The sequence below is a fragment of the Megalobrama amblycephala genome, linkage group LG22 (assembly GCF_018812025.1).
Source record: "Megalobrama amblycephala isolate DHTTF-2021 linkage group LG22, ASM1881202v1, whole genome shotgun sequence".
In the NCBI taxonomy this organism is placed as follows: Eukaryota; Metazoa; Chordata; class Actinopteri; order Cypriniformes; family Xenocyprididae; genus Megalobrama; species Megalobrama amblycephala.
The window spans coordinates 2,855,231-2,875,201 of NC_063065.1; the positions used below are offsets into that span (position 1 = coordinate 2,855,231).

Genomic DNA, 19,971 nt, shown 5'->3' on the forward strand with positions numbered 1-19,971 from the left:
AGTGCTCACAGTGTTCAGCGGAGATCCAATTAACTACATTGAATGGAAGGCTTCATTCTCTTCACTTGTAGACTGCAAAGACATCTCACCTGCTGATAAGCTGCACTTGCTCAAAAGGTATGTCACGGGTCCAGCTAAAAATTGTCTTGAGGGCACATTCTTTCGCAGCGATGTAGAGGCATACAAGGACGCATGGCAAAAACTTGACCTACGTTATGGACCGCCCTTTATCGTCCAGAGAGCTTTTAGAGACAAACTGTCAAAATGGCCTAAAATAAGCTCAAAAGACGCTGAAGGATTAAGAACATTTTCAGACTTTTTAAATGCATGTCTCCAAGCCACACCATACGTAAAAGGCCTAGAAATACTAAGTGACTGTGAGGAAAATCAAAAGTTACTACAGAAAGTTCCTGACTGGCTGGCAGCCCGTTGGAATCGACATGTCACAGTTACACTTATGGACGGCAAGGATTTTCCCTCTTTTAAAGACTTTGCACAATTTGTGGCAGTCGAAGCGGAGATCGCATGCAACCCGATCACTTCTTCGTATGCTCTTCACTCATGCAACACATCTCACGAGAAAAGGTCCACAAAAGACTTTAAACCAAACAGATCCACACAAGTCTTCACAACGCAAGCAACGCCACAAAACAACAAGGCAAGGACAAGTTACACAAACGTAAAGGTACCCTGCATGTTTTGCAAAGATGAAACCCATCAATTGTCAAAGTGCTCTAACTTTTCAGATCAGCCCTTAGAAGAGAAACGCACATATGTTAAGGACAATAAACTGTGCTATGGATGCTTAAAGGTGGGCCATAACGTCAAAGATTGTCGCCATCGTCACACTTGTGACATTTGCAAAGGAAGGCATCCCACTTGTTTGCACAATGACAATTACAAGGCATATGAAAGGTCTCAAAGCTATGGAAACACCACTCCAAGCACTCCAAATGAAACTGCAGCAGTCACAGCTCTCAACATATCTAAGGTGGGTCAGTCAAGTAGCACATCCATGATTGTTCCTGTGTGGGTGTCTACGGTTCAGAGCCCGTCCAAAGAGCAATTAGTTTATGCACTACTAGACACACAGAGTGACAGCACATTTGTCTGTGAAGAATTAAGCAAACAGCTACGAGCGGACGCTCACCCCGTAAAGTTAAAGCTAACTACCATGCTGGGTGTTCACTCTATTGTCAAGAGTCACAGAGTAACTGGAATGCGTGTGAGGGGTTATGACTCAGACATTTGCATCGACCTACCCCCCTCATATACCAAAGACTTTATCCCAGTTAACTATGACAACATACCCACTAGTGACACAGCAAAGCAATGGCCCCACCTGACAGAAATTGCTGATAAGATACCACCTCTTCTGAGTTGTGATGTTGGACTCCTTATAGGATTTAATTGTCCCAGAACTTTAGCTCCAAGACAAGTTCTACTAGGAGAAGGTGAGGAGCCATATGCCATCCGCACGGACCTAGGGTGGAGTATAGTTGGAGGCTCCGCACCAGAGCTCAATGAAACTCAGTCAAGTTTGTGTCATCGAATCACAATAAAGGAATTACCCATTGTAACTCCCATGGACGTGATTAATGTGCTAGAATCAGATTTTAAGGACACAAAGGCAAGTGACAACACAGTCTCACAAGAGGATCTCGTCTTTTTGGACAAACTCAAGGAAGGAATAAGGAAAAACGAACAAGGACACTATGAGATGCCTCTTCCTTTCAGACAAAGGCCACACTTGCCCAACAACCGAAAGCTTGCTGAAATCCGACTCGAACACTTAAAGCGAAAGTTCAACAAAGATGAAAATTATAAAAGAGACTACATAGCTTACATGAAAGACATTATCGAAAGGAATGATGTCGAAGAAGTACACAATGAAGGAAAACAAGGTGAACGATGGTACATTCCCCATCACGGGATTTATCACCCCAGAAAGCCCACTAAACTACGTGTTGTGTTCGATTGTTCAGCCAAACACAATGGTACAAGTCTAAATGATCATCTTCTCCAAGGGCCAGATCTGATTAACAATCTAACAGGCATCCTCCTTCGGTTCAGACAACATTCTGTTGCTCTAATGTGCGATATAGAGAAGATGTTTCACCAGTTTCACGTTCAGCGTTGCGACAGAGATTACTTGAGTTTTCTGTGGTGGAAAAACGGCAACACAGAGACACAGCCACAGGTATACAGGATGAAGGTACATCTTTTCGGTGCGACATCATCTCCAGGGTGTGCAAATTACGGTCTAAGGTATTTGGCTAAAGAACACTGTCACACACACCCTGTAGGATCTGAGTTCATGGAAAGGGACTTTTATGTGGACGATGGAGTCACAAGCACAGACACAGTTGAAAAGGCAATACAGCTCGCACAAGAGGCCACAGAGATATGCAAGCAAGGAGGGCTCCGTCTACACAAATTTATCTCAAACAGCCCTGCTGTTCTACAAAGCATCCCGCCATCTGAATGTGCAATAGAGACAAAAACAAAGGATTTGACATTCAAAGACATGCCACAAGAAAGGGCCTTGGGCATCAAATGGAACGTTGAAAGGGACTGTTTCAGATTTGATAACACTTTAAAGGACCAACCAGCAACACGTCGAGGTATCTTATCTACTGTTGCATCCATCTACGACCCCCTTGGCTTCCTGGCGCCATTCGTGCTTCATGGAAAAAGGATCTTGCAGGAAATGTGTCACCAAGGTATCAACTGGGACGACTCCCTGCCAGAAGCACTGAGGCCAAGGTGGGAGAGCTGGCAACGTGACTTTGCCAATTTAGACAAGGTAAACATAACTCGCTGTTACTTTCCTGCTAGTTTCGGAGAACTTAAAGAAATGGAGTTGCACCACTTTTCTGATGCGAGCACGAGTGGTTATGGACAATGCACCTATTTAAGAGCCAAAAACGTCAAAGAGGAGGTCCACTGTTCACTAGTAATAGCCAAAGCCCGTGTTTCTCCTACCAAGCTAACTACAATCCCCAGACTTGAGCTAACTGCAGCTGTAGTTTCAGTCTCAGTTAGTAACATGTTGAGAGATGAACTCTGCTATGCTCAAATCAAAGAGTATTTCTGGACTGATTCAAGAGTAGTTTTGGGGTACGTAAACAATGAGGTACGGCGTTTCCACACTTTTGTAGCGAATAGGGTCCAAAAGATTCGCCAAAGTACAAACCCTCAGCAATGGTTTTACGTGCCATCTGAAGAGAACCCAGCCGATAGTGCATCTAGGGGTAAATCTGTCACTGAGCTTCTCTCATCTAACTGGTTCACAGGCCCCTCCTTTCTCTGGGAGAGGGACCTGCCCACACCACAAAGTGTAGAGCTAGAATTGTCTCTTGGTGATCCAGAAGTCAGAAAAACGCAGGCAATGTTAACCAAAGTTACAGAGACATTCAGCCTTGCCGAACGTTTGTCCAAGTTCTCGTCATGGTCCAAAGCAGTCAAAGCTGTAGCACGTCTCATAAGAAGGGCCAAGAAAGTTAAATCAGATGTGCCGGCTACAGTGAGTGAACAAGAAAATGCAGTAGATGTCATCATTCAGGATGTACAAAAACACACATATGGAAAAGAGATAAAGCTATTAAACAAAGGCAATCAGCTCCCACACCACAACAAACTGTTCCACTTAGACATTTTCAGGGACACGGATGGTCTCATCAAGGTCGGAGGGAGACTTTCATCTATCAAAGACTCTTTCAAACACCCTATCGTGATTCCAAAAGAACATCACGTGACTAAACTCATAATAGCTCACTGTCACGACAAAGTAAAACACCAAGGAAAAGGCTTCACCACAAATGAAATCAGATCCAGTGGCTACTGGATCCCAGGGATGAGCAGAACCGTTGCTTCTTTCATCCGCCAGTGTGTCATTTGTCGTAGACTTCGCAAGGCTCCGGAGGGTCAGAGAATGAGCGACCTGCCAGCAGAACGCTTAGAGCCCTCTCCACCCTTCACATATTGCGGTATGGACTGTTTCGGCCCTTTTGTAACTACAGAAGGCCGAAAACAACATAAACGGTATGGACTTTTGTTCACTTGTTTTTGCTCTCGCGCCATTCACATTGAACTATTAGAGGACCTATCCACTGACACATTCATTAACGCACTAAGGTGTTTCATTTCTATCAGAGGTGAAATTCGACAAATCCATTGTGATCAGGGAACAAACTTTGTTGGCGCAAAGAATGAGTTTAAAACTGCCCTAAGTGAACTGGACACTCAAAGACTGAGAACTTATCTGTCCCAAAAGCAGTGCGACTTTGTGATGAACGCACCACACTCCAGTCACGCAGGTGGAGTGTGGGAACGCCAGATAAGGACTGTCAGAAGTGTATTGAATGCTACTCTGTCACTTGCACATGGTAGATTAAATGATGCTTCACTAAGGACTTTATTCTATGAAGCTATGGCCATAGTAAACAGTCGTCCACTGACTGTAGACAACCTTAATAGCCCTGACAGCTTGGAACCGCTTACCCCTAACCATCTTCTCCACATGAAATCCAGCACAACACTGCCCCCACCTGGTGTCTTCTCAAAAGAGGACCTCTATGGAGCAAAGAGATGGCGTCGTGTGCAGTTTTTGACTGAGCAGTTCTGGTGCAGATGGAGGCGTGAGTATCTGCAAAACATTATTGCTAGACAGCGCTGGCACTCACCAAAAAGAAATCTAAGAGAAGGTGACATTGTGTTGGACGTTGATGAACTGTCACCCAGAGGTGAATGGAGACTCGCCAGAGTCCTGGAGACCGTTAGTAGCAAGGACGGACTCGTGCGAAGAGTGAAAATCTCCTTTGGAGACAGGAGACTGAACAACAAAGGTCAACGCAGTAATAAGCTCACTAGTGTAGAGCGTCCTGTGCAAAAGCTAATTCTGATATTAGAATGTTCATGAGATAAGAGAAATGGTTATTCCTGTTGAAAATTCTTCGTTGTTGTTATCTTGATATAACAAATCACTCATAATTTTGGTGGGAGTGTAAATAACCACTAGTATATTTTATTATAGATGTCTTTTATTTTGAAATTTGTATGGTGAAATGTTTGACTTCTGGTTTTGGGTTGCGCGCATTTCCGCTTCCTTTGGATGCGCGCGCGCCCTGGCTGGCTCAGTCGGTAGTGTGCAGCTTGTTAACCCAGATGCGGCAGTGGCTTCGGCACGGAGCGGTGAAAAAAAAAAACAAAAAAACGGTGAATTCATATTTGCAGCCCCTCCAAAGAGGCAAAAGGTATTTTAAATGGGTTGAGATATGATCATTTAGTTTGATGGTGTGTTCGTTTTGCATCAATGTAAGACAGTAGTATGTGAACAATGTTAGCTAATCGGTCACATGTTTTGTATGCATTTCAGCTCTTACGTTGGTGATATGGTGTACGGTTTAAAGTTTAAAAAAGGAAGGATTAAACATCATAAATCCATCAGTAAAAGTCTCATCCTTGTACGGGGGGCCTGCTACATATATATAAGACACGGTCGACTCACCCATATCCCTTGACAGTTTGACAGCATCCCTCCACCACCCCGTCTCCTCACATCTGCCTGATTTCCTAACCAGAATAGGGGGAATACTCTGGGTTCGGCCAAAATACCGAGCTCGGAGCCCTCTCCTCGGACAGCATGCCAAATACGCATACTACTACGCATACTATTTACTATCTGATTATTTGTAAGTGTGAACTCGTGAAATAGTAATCGTTTGTAACAGAAGAGCCTCTTTGACGTGGAGATAGTGAGGCATTTGTGTGAATCTTCTGTCAAGGGCACTTGTAAGTATGCACTGGAGAGGTTCAGTTTGGTGAAGCGTTGACCCTCTGCCAATGATGTGAATAAATCCTCTATTCGTGGAATCAGGGTAACGTTCAACACAAAGGCCCGGATTCACTGTTACCTTCAAATCTTCCACAAATCCTCACATCTCCATTCCTTTAACAACTGATTGATAGTTGTGGTCCATTCGCATTTGTCAGTGCTTTATCATTCAGTCACTGTTATATTCAGTAAATAAATAAAAAACAAATGTAGCTTTATGTCAGTGTGTCCTTTTTTGTGTCATTTTTGTTTCAGGTCTTTCATTTGGCCAAATCATGAACCTCACAGATACAGTGTTGGATTCATTTAATAAAATAAAGAGTGTTATAGTTTAAGTATTTTCCATGTGAAAAAACTTAATGAATGCTTCATATTTAATTTAATACTAATGAAAATATTCACTGTTGACTGTGTGTGAAAGTGTGTGAGCAGCTGCAGTATCAGTTCAGTCACTGTGACTCTGACTGACGGAGGTTTTTGTACGACTCTTTATCACTGTGTGAACACATTTTTACTGTTGATGTAGTGATAACTCTGACAGTAATAATGTCCAGCATCTTCAGTCTGGACTCCACTGATGGTCAGAGTGAAATCAGTCCCTCCAGATCTTCCATTCCCACTGAATCGACTGAAACTCTCATCATATCGATCATTTACAGAATAAATGATGAGTTTAGGAGCTTCTCCATGTTTCTGCTGATACCAAGCTAAACCCCAGCCACTTATCCCAGTATCAGTTTTACACTCTATTTTGGCGTTTTGTCCTTCAGAAACAGTCACAGCTTCAGGCTGAGTCACAGTGATTCCTCTGGATGCTGTCGACAACAACATTAATGTGTTTAATCAGATGAAATGAACATTAAAGACTCAAAAATGACGAGCTTTCACGTCTGTTACCTGGAATAAAAGCTGCCAGAATCCAGATGAAGCTGCTGAAGAGATTCATGGTGTTTGTTGGGTTTGTACCGTGGTAAACAGCAGTGTGTTATAAAGTGTTTGAGTCTGAACGCTATAAACACTCGGAGCGCTGAAGCATGAGCCGATGCAAAGTGACTCTCTGAGCAAAAACCCTGCTGGAGTAAAACACACGTGAAAATGAGCACATGCAGATGAAACTGATCAGTTTTGAGGCTTTAAATGTGTTTTATTCTCATGATCCAACAGACGAGTGTTTTCACTTCTGAACAAGTTTAGAGTTGAATCTCTAAAAGAAATAAGTATTTCACTGTGAACTCCATGAGAGGTCAAAGGTCATTCCAGAGGTCACAGGTCAACAAAACTTATTAAAATGCTTTGAGAAATACATGATCATTTAGAAACTCACAGTTCAGATGTGTGATGATCAGTACAGAGTCTTTCTGATTATATTATTAATTCAGATTTAATAGTTTTCATGCATCAAGAGACATTTAGAGATGATGAGGCTGTTTCTGTGAAAGTCACTTCAGTCCAATAATCATTATTTAATGTTGAGAAGAGCTGCTGTTGAGTCTCATATCAGTGTGTGTGAGTGTCGTTCGTCTCTTTCTCTGCTGGAGTTTGTGTTCATTTGAGTGTGACGGAGGTTTTTGTACGACGCTTTCACTAGAATGAAGCACTGTGGTGGACTTTCGGTGGAGGAACTGAACTGGTGATCAGAAGTAAGTCTTTCTTAAATTATCTAAAAAAAATTATGATATTTTAGTTTAAATTAGTTTTATTTTGTTTTTTGATTATTTCAGCAAACATTTGTTAAAAAGATGATTCATTTATTAGAAAAAAAAATAGCTTTTTTTTTTTAAAGTTTCCTTAATAATTAATTTATGTTATTTTTCATTTTACATGAATAATTTAACTTATTGGTGACATTTGATTGTATTTTAATGTGTGGATGGCACTATTTTATGATATATTCAATTATTTCTTGATACATGTAATTATGTCTATAATTAATGGTAAATATTTACAGTTAACAGTTAAAAATGAACAGTTAAGTGTTTTTAAAGTCATGGCACCAAAGTTTAATAATACAGACAACATAAATCTAATTGTATAAGCGTCATCATCTGACAAAGATAAATTTAGTTAATGAGCATTTTAAAAAATCAATCGTTTAAGCTATTAAGATTAATGATGATTATGGTTGTGTGTCTTAACAGAATTTAAAAATGTATTATTGAAACTACTGAAAATTATGATTGATTGTATCAAAAAAAAATGAAGAATTTGAATATCTATCTATCTATCTATATCTATCTATCTATATATATATATATATATATATAATACTGAAATTATGTAAATTTGTTTTCCAAATCTTATGAAGAAATCACAATATATTAATCATTTTTCATGTGGACAAATGTTTTTAAAAAATAGATTGAGATTAAAATATTCTGTAACTTGTGTAAAAAAATCATTTGAATATATTTTTTCATTCATTTCATTATTTAAATTTTATAATTTCATATAGTTTTTAAATATAATTTTTAATTTTACATGAATAATTTAAAATCTTATTATTGCTAACATTTCGTTAATTTCATGTATTCACTGCAGTACTTTAAAATCTATTCAGTTATTGATATATACATAGCTTTTTTTATGTAATTCTTGGTAAATTTAACAATTAAAAGTTTTTTAAATGCAAGAAAAAAAAGTTTTATAATATGGACAAAATATAATTTTGTTGGGGTCATCAGACAAAAAGAGACAGTTGAAGAGCATTATAAAAATTTGTCTTTTAAACTTTAAAATATCAAATTTGAATCTGATGTTTGAATAGCAGAATATTTTAATAATTAATATTGAAATGATCACTTAAATTAGTTTTCTTATAACGACATCACAATATAATCATCAATTTACTTGGACTATGTTTTTCAAAATCATTCTGGGGATTATTTTAAAATGTAACTTATAATTGAAGTCAAATCATAATTTCTAGAGTTGTTCATGTTTGTGTGTGTTTGTGTGTGTTTGTGCAGCTGGTCCCGCAGTGAAGCCCTCCGTGTCTCTGCTGCCGCCCTCTTCTCTGCAGATCTCTGGAGACTCAGCCGCACTGCTCTGCCTGCTCAGCTCTTACTCTCCACAGGGGGCGACGGTGAGCTGGACGCTGGACGGGTCAGAGGTCACCGAGGGGGTTCAGACCAGCGCAGAGAGCGAGCGGGACGGACGCTACAGCCGCAGCAGCGTCCTGAGCCTCAGCAAAGCACGCTGGGAAGGCACGGATCGCTTCGTCTGCAGAGTAAGACATGACGGAGCTGATCACGAGGCCTCGTTCCTCAAGAGCTCCCAGTGCTGATGTTTCTCCGGTCCAGACGAGCCGTATCTGAGCGTCCGGCAGGATTCGCAGCAGTCACGTGATTTACAGCTCAATACTGAAGCAGTCTTTCAATGTGCTGCCATTGCTGTTCATTCAATAAAGCTTCTGAACGCGTTACATTTGTGTCCGACTGCATCATTGATCAGTGTGTCGTTCATTCAAAGTCCTGCACTAAAGTTTCAGCTGCTTTTGATTGATTGTAATAGTTGAGAACAGCTGCATTTAGCAGGAAATGTCAAATGAAGCTCTTGGGGTCTTGAACATGGTCACTGGAGACGGAGCTGCTCTATTCTGAGAGGATCACAATCACTAAACCTGCCAATGCAAATGTGATTTTCACCTCAAACTCACAGTTTCACTCTTTGATTGGTTCAACGCTCTCAACTGGAACACTTTCACTTCTGCTCATGAGAAATGAGTTATGAGTAATACATTTATAAACAGCTTTAGATGAAGGAGCTGCTTGAAAAACATCTGCATGTTACTGATACACCATGACTTTAGTGTAGTTTAATGTACAAAAACAAAACAACAATATGGCGCCATTATTGTTAGTTTGATTTCATATTAATTTACACACTCTGTTTCCTCTGATTCTGATCATATTTGAGTCAAACCCGTCTGTCACAGGACAGATCACAGTCTAATAGAGCTGATTTCAGTCATAAGTCAGTTTTGAGCACATGTGTAGTTCCTGTGTTTGTCCTCTGTGTGTCAGTAGTGTGTGAAAGTGTGTGAAAGTGTGTGAGCAGCTGCAGTATCAGTTCAGTCACTGTGACTCTGACTGACGGAGGTTTTTGTACGACTCTTTATCACTGTGTGAACACTGCTTTACTGTTGATATAGTGATAACTCTGACAGTAATAATGTCCAGCATCTTCAGTCTGGACTCCACTGATGGTCAGAGTGAAATCACTGTTAGATCCACTGCCACTGAATCTAGATGGAGTTCCTGACTGGAGTTTTTTTGCATAACGAATCAGGAGTTTAGGAGCTTCTCCAGGTTTCTGTAAGTACCAGAATGAGACATAATCATCCCATCACTATCCCTGTACACATCTGTGCTGGTTTTACATTTGATGTTCACAGTTTGTCCTGGTTGAGCTGCTGTCATTGAGGGACTCTGAGTGACGGTGATCTGTCCTCTACACTTCTGAAACACACAACAAGATTAGAAAATCAACTCAAACACTTTGACAACCATATATCTTGACAGACACATGAATTGATATCAAACTAATGTGTAATCTATACTGACACAAACCTTGAGCATAATGCTGTGAGAGTCCAGATGAAGATGATGATGAAGGTCATTTTTGTTGATTGAAGATTCAGTTGTAGTGTGTCAGTTGATTGATCAGTGTTAAACTCACAGCACTTATAAACACTCTCAGAGCACTGAAGCATCTGATCAATATGCAAATGAACTCATTCTGTATTTAAATGAGGCTCTAAATGAAGGTTCAGGAGGAGCTCGTTCATCTCATCCTGTCAATCACAACATCAAATATGAATCATGTAATCACGATTCAATAATGAACATTAAAAACTTAGCTGAATATTAAAAAATAATGTTGTGCATTGATAAATCATTTATAATAAAGAAAATAGTTTACAAGTCCCAGGAATGATCGTCCTGACCTTTTCTGGTGTCTTATGAAGACCCTGAGCATGAATGATGTGCCCAAATATACTCCAGCAAATCTTTAAAGAATTCACATTTCTCGTGTTGGACACACAGCCCAAACTCATCCAGACGACTGAGGACTGCGTCTACATTCTTGAGATGTCACTCGTCATTTGATCCAGTCACTAATATATCGTCTAGATAGCAATGATCATTGGGAAGGCCTTGTAAAATCTGATCCATGGCTCTTTTTGGAAAATTGCAGGAGCCGAAGCAATACCAAATGGTAATCGATTGTAACAGAAGAGCCCCTTTGACGTGGAGATAGTGAGGCATTTGTGTGAATCTTCTGTCAAGGGCACTTGTAGGCAGTGTTGGGGGTAACGCTTTACAAGTAACGTGCGTTACGTAATAATATTACTTTTCTGGAGTAACGAGTAAAGTAGTGCTTTATAAATTTACACATTAATATCCGAGTTACTTTTTAAAAAAAGTAATACGAGTTACTTTTCAGTTAAATTATTTTGCATTAAAAAAAATATAAAATACTGAATTAAAACGAACGTAGTCACGTAGAATCCGGTAGAATCGCGCACTCATACGTGCGAGCCGCGGGAACAGAAGCTAAGCTAGTCAGAAGCAGAGATGGCAGGCCAGAGCATTACATTACTGCGATGGAAGTATTCTCATTATTTTGAAATAGTCGAGGAAAAGGAGAAGGGAATAATCGTTAAGTGTAGATTATGTGTTGGTGAAAAGCTCTTGTCAACTGCAACAAATACCACTTCAAATTTAAAAAAACATCTGCATTCAAAGCACAGCACTACAGATTTGGAAGAGAGAGCCGAATGAAACCATAAATCTGTCAGCTTTAAAATTGAAAAAATCTCACATGGCCAAAACAAATGTATGATGATTCCAATAGATCAAAACTCTTGTTTCTCAAAACGCTGGTCTGTGAGACGGTTTCTTTTTGGGGTGAGGATGAGACTTCCAATACTAAACAGCCTCTCAACCGGCGCACTGGAAGGTGTTGCTGTGTTGGCTTTTAAGAAGATCTTAAAAATCCTGGGGAAATCATGTAAATTTCCCATATCAGCTGATTTCAGGTATTCACAAATCTCCATGTCCACAGTAATTGCTTGTTCGTCATGTGTATTCTCCTCTTCAGCAAATGCGAAGAAGTCATTTTCATGATCTTTGCTTTCAGGAGACTGCAGTGGCTCTTTCTGTGGTATCTCAGTGGTGAGATCTCAATGAGCACGACACTGTGCTGTCTTGATAGCCTGCAAGAGAATTTTAGACAGGTTACACAGTATATAAACTACTAGACATGCATTCATACCAGAATAATTACATTTATGTCAGGAAAAAAAGTAAGTAGAAATAAACTTAAGAACAGATACATACTGTAAACATACTGACTCGAATGCTCTAACACTATTGTATGATAACTGAACTGAGCTGGATGATGACATCACAGTTTTCTCCAGAGCTGCTTTAGCTATATTAAACTCATTTCATAATTGATGAACTACAGTTACTGAACCAAACTAAATAAACACTGAACTGATTTGAACTGAATAATGACCATTTACCATTTTCTTTTCAGAGCTGCTTTACAGCAAATTGAATTTTCTTTGTATCATTGAATCATTATTTTCCTGTTATCCCTGTAAAGCTGCTTTGAGACAATCTATATTGTATAAAGTGCTATAGAAATTTAAGGAACTTGACATAAAATAAAACTACAATAATAATAATATTAATAAGACAATATTGAATATTGATTGCCTGAACTATGAGGTCTGGGAGGTCAGCCATCATAGGAGAGAGGCCATCTTTCAGTGCCAAGATTTTGGCCAACAGGATTTCAAGGGTAGGTTGAAGGGTGCCATAGAAACAATCATCTTCACCTTGAAGTATATCCAATGCCATACAGACAGGCTTCAGAACCTTGCAGTATTCTTTAAGGAACTGATACTCTCTCTTTTTTGTTACACTCAAATTACTTTTTTGGGGAGTAACTCAATATTGTAATGCATTACTTTTAAAAGTAACTTTCCCCAACACTGCTTGTAAGTATGCACTGGAGAGGTTCAGTTTGGTGAAGCGTTGCCCCTCTGCCAATGATGTGAATAAATCCTCTATTGGTGGAATCGGGTAACGTTCAACACAAAGGCCCCGATTCACTGTTACCTTCAAATCTCCACAAATCCTCACATCTCCATTCCTTTAACATCTGTCTCGATCGGCGTGATCCATTCGCTGCATGTCACAGTGGAGATGACCTGTTGACTGTGATTATGAGACCTAAATCTTTCTGCAATCACGATCGGTTTCTGAGAGAAATGTTCTTTCAAAACAGTTACAATGACTTTGTCTGACTTCAAACCCGACTTATCCGGAGCAATTGAGCTTCACAGCAGTCCTTATGTAGATGAACTCATTACACTCATCAACACCGCAACTCGTTTCTCATTTGCAATGTAATTTGTCAGTGCTTTATCATTCAGTCACTGTTATATTAAAATTCAGAAAATAAATAAAATACAAATATAGCTTTATGTAAGTGTCCTTTGTGTCTTTTTTGTTTCGGGTCTTTCATTGGATCAGGGCTTTAGCTCACATTTCATAAATAAACTTCACTCAATGGAGCATGAAAACACCTGCAGATACATGATGAAACGAGAACATGATCATGAACCTCACAGATATAGTGTTAGATTCATTTAACAAGATAAAGAGTGCTATAGTTTAAGTGTTTACCATGTGAAAAAACTTAATGAATGCTTTATATTTAATTTAATACTAATGAAAATCTTCACTGTTGAGTGTGTGTGAAAGTGTGTGAAAGTGTGTGAGCAGCTGCAGTATCAGTTCAGTCACTGTGACTCTGACTGACGGAGGTTTTTGTACGACTCTTTATCACTGTGTGAACACATTTTCGCTGCCACTGATACTGTGATAACTCTGACAGTAATAATGTCCAGCATCTTCAGTCTGGACTCCACTGATGGTCAGAGTGAAATCACTGTTAGATCCACTGCCACTGAATCTAGATGGAGTTCCTGACTGGAGGGTGCTTGCATAATAAATCAGGAGTTTAGGAGCTTCTCCAGGTTTCTGTAAGTACCAGGCTAAACACTGAATGTCCCATCAAGAACCTATAATAATACACATCTGTGCTGGTTTTACAGTTGAATGTTCACAGTTTGTCCTGGTTGAGCTGCTGTCATTGAGGGACTCTGAGTGACGGTGATCTGTCCTCTACACTCTGAAACACACAACAAGAAGAAAATCAACTCAAAACTTTGACAATATACTTGAAGAAATGAATTGATATCAAACTTGTGCTCCACAAACCTTGAGCAAACGCTGTGAGAGTCCAGATGAAGATGATGATGAAGGTCATGTTGATGAAGATTGTTGTGTGTGTCAGTGATGAAGTGTTAAACTCACAGCACTATAAACACTCTCAGAGGACTGAAGCATCTGATCAATATGCAAATGAACTCATTCTGTATTTAAATGAGGCTCTAAATGAAGGTTCAGGAGGAGCTCGTTCATCTCATCCTGTTAATCACAACATCAAATATCTATCATGTAATCACGAATACACCACTAAGTGTGAACTTAGAAAAATGTAGCATAAAATTTAGAATAATTCAAACCCCATGTTAAAAAACACTGTGAGAAAATGAAATGTAGATGAAACTTATCATCATCTAAGCAAAATCACATGAGCAAAAGTGCTTTAGTGATCATCAGCTCGACTGTAATTCGGCTGCAGGTACGAGACCGCAGGTGATCACAGCTGTACTGATGACAGAACAGTTTCATTCCTGTTATCTTGCACTACATCACTGTGCCACTAGAGGGCGGTGTGAACAGACAGACACACCACTGATGAACAGGAAGTTTATTTGATGACTTATATATATTTATATATTATAGCACTGTATGCAATTGCGCCACCCAAAGTGACAAACAGGTACTGTAGTCCTGGCCTAAAGTCACTTGGTTGAGCCAAAGGATACATACAGGCTGCCTAATATAGTGACCTACAAATTGGCCGTAACAGGTTATATGGTCCAATGTAAGACAAACTCTTGGTCTTTAGACAGCTTTAATGCACATGAACATCCTCTAGCATAATAGGATTAACTTGTAGCTTGAATTGTTATTGGGATCTTTTACAGCTCAGAAACTTCAATCCAGAAACACTTTGAATCGTGTAGTAGACGGTACAGCAATGGCCATGTGTCTTTCCAAATAAAATATGAGTCTTTAATATCCTCTTTATGGAAGTATTATTCTATGTACTATATTAAAATAGACAGATAATATTGTCTCTTTCCTTCAATCGAACGGCAATACATTCAGTCACGTCTGGCAACTTGACAAATATGTTTTCAATAGTATAGTATAAAATGAATATTAATATAAAAATGAATGATCTGTAAGTATTTTGGAGATTACAGTTTTTTTTGCAAACTAATTATATTGGGCTTTATTAAACTTTATGAAACTATAATGAATTTAGGCCTATATGCATTTTTTTATACTACAAGTCAATCTATTGAACCATTTACACAGACTTTCATAAAGAGATCTGAAAGGATTTGTTGTCCTGTGGCTCCCTCTGGTGGACAGCATTAGTATTATGACCTTCATCTCTGAGTCCCATTCATTTAAATGACTGATTTAAAAAAAAAAAAAAAAAAAGTTCCTGAAACTCAGCATGTTTACTCAGAAAGTCTTGTTGTCCATGTGTATGAAGTTCTGTGAATTTTGGATTCAAACATTCAAACTGATGGAAACTGATAGAAAAATAGATTTCTTCTCCTGTGGTTCCCTCTAGTGGACAACATTAGTACAACATGTTGTAGTCCGTCAGCCATTTTGAGTTGCTAAAAACTTTTTTCGATCTCCTAAACCACTTGACCGATTCACATGAAATTTTGCATGTCATCCATAGACACTAATGACAAAAGTTATCAAAAGGATTTTAATTAGTCAAAGCGTTTAGAAGATAGTTCATTTAGCCATGGATCAATACACTTATAAAACTATATCTTCTCAACAATCTGATGAATCCAAATTCTGTTGATCACTTGTTTGATGTCTTCAGGGTATCTAGATGATACACAGATAAATTTGGGGTTAAATAGACAAATGGTCTAGGATGAACCCTTCAGTGTTTGGATCTCTGATAATCTCACCTGTGCTCGATATTCTCAGTCGTCTGAAGCTCTAAAATGATGTTATTGACTTCAAATCTTCTCATCTGCTGCAGCCTCATATTTGTGAATGAACTTATTCAGTGTTTCTAGCACAAATCACTGTGACTCTGACTGACGGAGGTTTTTGACTCTTTATCACTGAACCAGGATAGAGGTTGATGATCCCAACTCTGATAGACGTCAGGACTGCTTTTACAGGACATGGTGAATGTGTTTCCTAGATGAACAGATTTCACTGCAGGCGTCTGAGTCGCTTCACCAACTGATTTATTATTATTTATAATGTTTCCTGAGGTGCACTTATAATGTTCATATGATTTTACATCAAATAATTGTCATAATTTAGAAATAAATGGTTATTTCCACTCTGATTTTAGCGCTCTGATTGTTTACGTGTGAAACCTTCTCGAATACTATCACTACATTTTTACTATTACAGCTGTCTAAATGAACGAATGGTGAAAAGTGTTGATTATTGCCTTATATTTAGATCTGTTCATCACAGGGAAGGTTGCAGTGATGAGAAACTGAGCAGATGACAGACAGTCTGTTGATGGTGTGAATGCAGTGATCTCGTCATTACAACTAAATTTCTGCACTCCAGAAATGCTTTCACCATAACTAACAATGCAAACACGATGTAAATCCAGTCAGAGATTGATTGTGTAGTGTAAGAGCGTCACTGATTATAACAGGAGTTTTGGGAAGTGTCCAGATAAACTCTCGCTGTGTGATCGACAGCTTCAGTTCCTCAGATCTTTACTGTATAACTAAGATTAGGAAGAAAAAATAATAAAAGTACATGATCAAAAATAGCAATGACTAAAATATTGAGTGAGTGGAAATGAGGATAAATAAACCATAAATGATCTAAAAATGATGATGACATCAAAAGAATTTCTAATTATCTGATAGAAATACTAATGAAGCTCAACAAAGCTGATATTAAGATCATATTTGTGTTTCTGCTGTTGAGTGTGTGTGAAAGTGTGTGAAAGTGTGTGAAAGTGTGTGAGCAGCTGCAGTATCAGTTCAGTCACTGTGACTCTGACTGACGGAGGTTTTTGTACGACTCTTTATCACTGTGTGAACACTGCTTTACTGTTGACTTCATGTACACTCTGACAGTAATAATGTCCAGCATCTTCAGTCTGGACTCCACTGATGGTCAGAGTGAAATCACTGTTAGATCCACTGCCACTGAATCTAGATGGAGTTCCTGACTGGAGGGTCTTTGCTAAATAAATCAGGAGTTTAGGAGCTTCTCCAGGTTTCTGTAAGTACCAGGCTAAATAATGTCCATAAGAACTATGATAATACACATCTTTGCTGGTTTTACAGTTGATGTTCACAGTTTGTCCTGGTTGAGCTGCTGTCATTGAGGGACTCTGAGTGACGGTGATCTGTCCTCTACACTCTGAAACACACAACAAGAAGAAAATCAACTCAACACTTTGACAATATACTTGAAGAAATGAATTGATATCAAACTTGTGCTCCACAAACCTTGAGCAAACGCTGTGAGAGTCCAGATGAAGATGATGATGAAGGTCATGTTGATGAAGATTGTTGTGTGTGTCAGTGATGAAGTGTTAAACTCACAGCACTATAAACACTCTCAGAGCACTGAAGCATCTGATCAATATGCAAATGAACTGCCAGATCATTTACCTGAAGACAGTCACTCAAAACAAAAAAAAAAAAAAAAGCATTCTTTAGAGTATAGGACAGGTTCTTGTTTGTAAAATTGATGCACAATGACGTGAAAAGTTGTTTTTTTCTCAGTCAAAATTTTCTTTTTCCAAATTGTTAAAACAAAAGAATTTTTTTTTATTTTTATAATTTTATATTCAAAACTCCAGCGTTTTGAACAGTATAACTTAAATGCCTCTGATTGGCCACTGTATTCAAGAAATCATCAGTGATTGGCTTCATTGCTCAGTGCTGCAACAACACCTTCTCTCTCCACGCTCTCCAGACTGGAAACACAAATACACACTGACGCATCGCGTTTGCAAAATCTTTTTGTCCTGTTTTGTACCCTCTAGCACCCCTGTAGAACCGGGTCTGATTGGGTCAGTCGCACTGGTGCTTCTAAACACTTTTTCACAGTCACACACAGTAATTTCGACTGAAATGGTCGCACTGTAGAGCCCTGCCATTGGTAGCGCGGTTTATCATAAAACTTTTTTTCCTCAGTCGTTCAGAACAAAAGTGGCAGACATGTTACGTACTTGTTCAGATGACATTTTCCGGTGAAACTTCTTATTTTGAACAAACTTCCAAGACGTGGAATCAGTAATTGTGAAGTAAGTGAAGATCCACACTGGTGCGGTGACTGACAGCCACACAAACACCTCAAAACATCAGATTCGTCCGCGCTGAGGAGCCGTGCCGACGCACAACCCATGTGAGGAAGATCATTCCACAAATAACTGCAATTGCAGGTTTCAAACAGAGATGGAGACAAAGAGGCAAACTTACAGACTGCAGCTTTAATAATTAATCAGCATATTTACCAGAATGTGAAATGAATTCTGAACATTTTCTCTTTTCATGTGTAGGAGTTTGTGAACATTAATGTGTTGGAGAATTTCTCCTAGTTTTCTCTTGAATCCTAATGGAAAGCCACTGGTAACTGATTTCTCTGTGCTTCTCTCAGGCGTCACTCCTCCTAAAGTGAGCGTCCTGCCGCCCTCCAGCGCAGAGATCTCCTCTCTGAACACAGCGACACTGGTGTGTGTGGCCAACAAGGGCTTCCCGTCAGACTGGAGCCTGAGCTGAAGGTGGACGGGAGCAGCAGGTCTCAGGAGAGCAGCGCTGGGCTCCTGGAGAAGGACGGTCTGTACAGCTGGAGCAGCAGCCTGACTCTCTCTGAGGAGGAGTGGATGAAGAGCGTCTCGGTGAGCTGTGAGGCCACACGGAGCGGCCAGTCTGCGTCCACTGGAGACACTGTGAGGAGACAGCAGTGTTCAGAGTAGATCTGCTGACTATATGTGTGCTTTTACAGTCTTCATTTTATTACAATTCAGTCAATAAAACATAATTGTAACATTATGTCCTTTTTTGTGTCATTTTTGTTTCGGCTCTTTCATTGGATCAGGGCTTTAGCTCATATTTTATAAATAAACTTCACTCAATGGAGCATGAAAACACCTGCAGATACATGATGAAACGAGATCTGCTCAATTCTCAGAGGAACACAATCACAAATGTGATGCAAATGAGTTTAACTCCACTCAGTTTCACTGTTTGACTTGATATTCTGAGCCATATATATATGAAATAAAATACAATTATATGATGTCAGAGGATTGGAGGCAATAATGAAATTAATAAGGGAAAAAAGGAGTTGATTTCCTGCCTTCAGAGACTGACTATAGCGTGAACCAATAACATTTCAGTGCGGCTGTGAAGGATCATTTCATTGGTTGATCTTCAGAACGAACATGCAGCCTCTTCATTGGGACAGAGCCATCAAATATGCTTGTTTCTTTCCTGAATGATTCAGTGTTTTGAACAAATCAGTTGATTAATAATTGAATTGATTCACTCATAAAGTCAGTCTCTTGTCTCCATCTACTGGCGTAACGATGTAACTTGCAGAAAGAGTCTGTAAATCACCAGCACTAATGCTGCAGGTAAACACATCTGTCGTGTCCATGATGGAGGATCTGTTTCTGTCACAAGACTCGACTATGAACATCAGGACTTCTGAAATGAATTAAAATGGACATAAAGGTGGAGATGGAGTGATGGAGGGATGCAGGAAGAATATTCTCACTGGAGTGACGTAAGCTGCTGTTTATATATGCTGCTCTTGTGTTATGATTGACAGCTGAAGATGAATGAACATACATGCTTCTGTTTACAACTACATTTGCTGAAGTTTGTGATTGTGTTCAGTTTACAGTGATCTAAAGAAACCTTTCTGAGAGAATCTCTTTATGATCTGGAG

General features: G+C 39.3%; 1 long non-coding RNA gene, 2 pseudogenes and 1 gene segment (V, D, J or C); 2 read left to right on the forward strand and 2 right to left on the reverse strand.

Annotated features, from left to right (window-relative positions):
* Window positions 1-6,313: 6,313 nt before the first annotated feature.
* Window positions 6,314-7,279, reverse strand: LOC125257870. The segment is given in 3 exon segments: window positions 6,314-6,651; window positions 6,734-6,909; window positions 7,161-7,279. Coding segments are annotated over 2 exon segments (372 nt in total).
* Window positions 7,077-9,257, forward strand: LOC125257890. Its single transcript, XR_007182466.1, has 3 exons — window positions 7,077-7,105; window positions 7,425-7,476; window positions 8,803-9,257. It is a non-coding gene; the product is annotated as an uncharacterized LOC125257890 (long non-coding RNA).
* A 151-nt stretch (window positions 9,258-9,408) lies between these two features.
* Window positions 9,409-10,454, reverse strand: LOC125257861 (annotated as a pseudogene).
* Window positions 10,455-18,574: 8,120 nt separating this feature from the next.
* On the forward strand, window positions 18,575-19,017 carry LOC125257848 (annotated as a pseudogene).
* The last annotated feature ends 954 nt before the right edge of the window (window positions 19,018-19,971 follow it).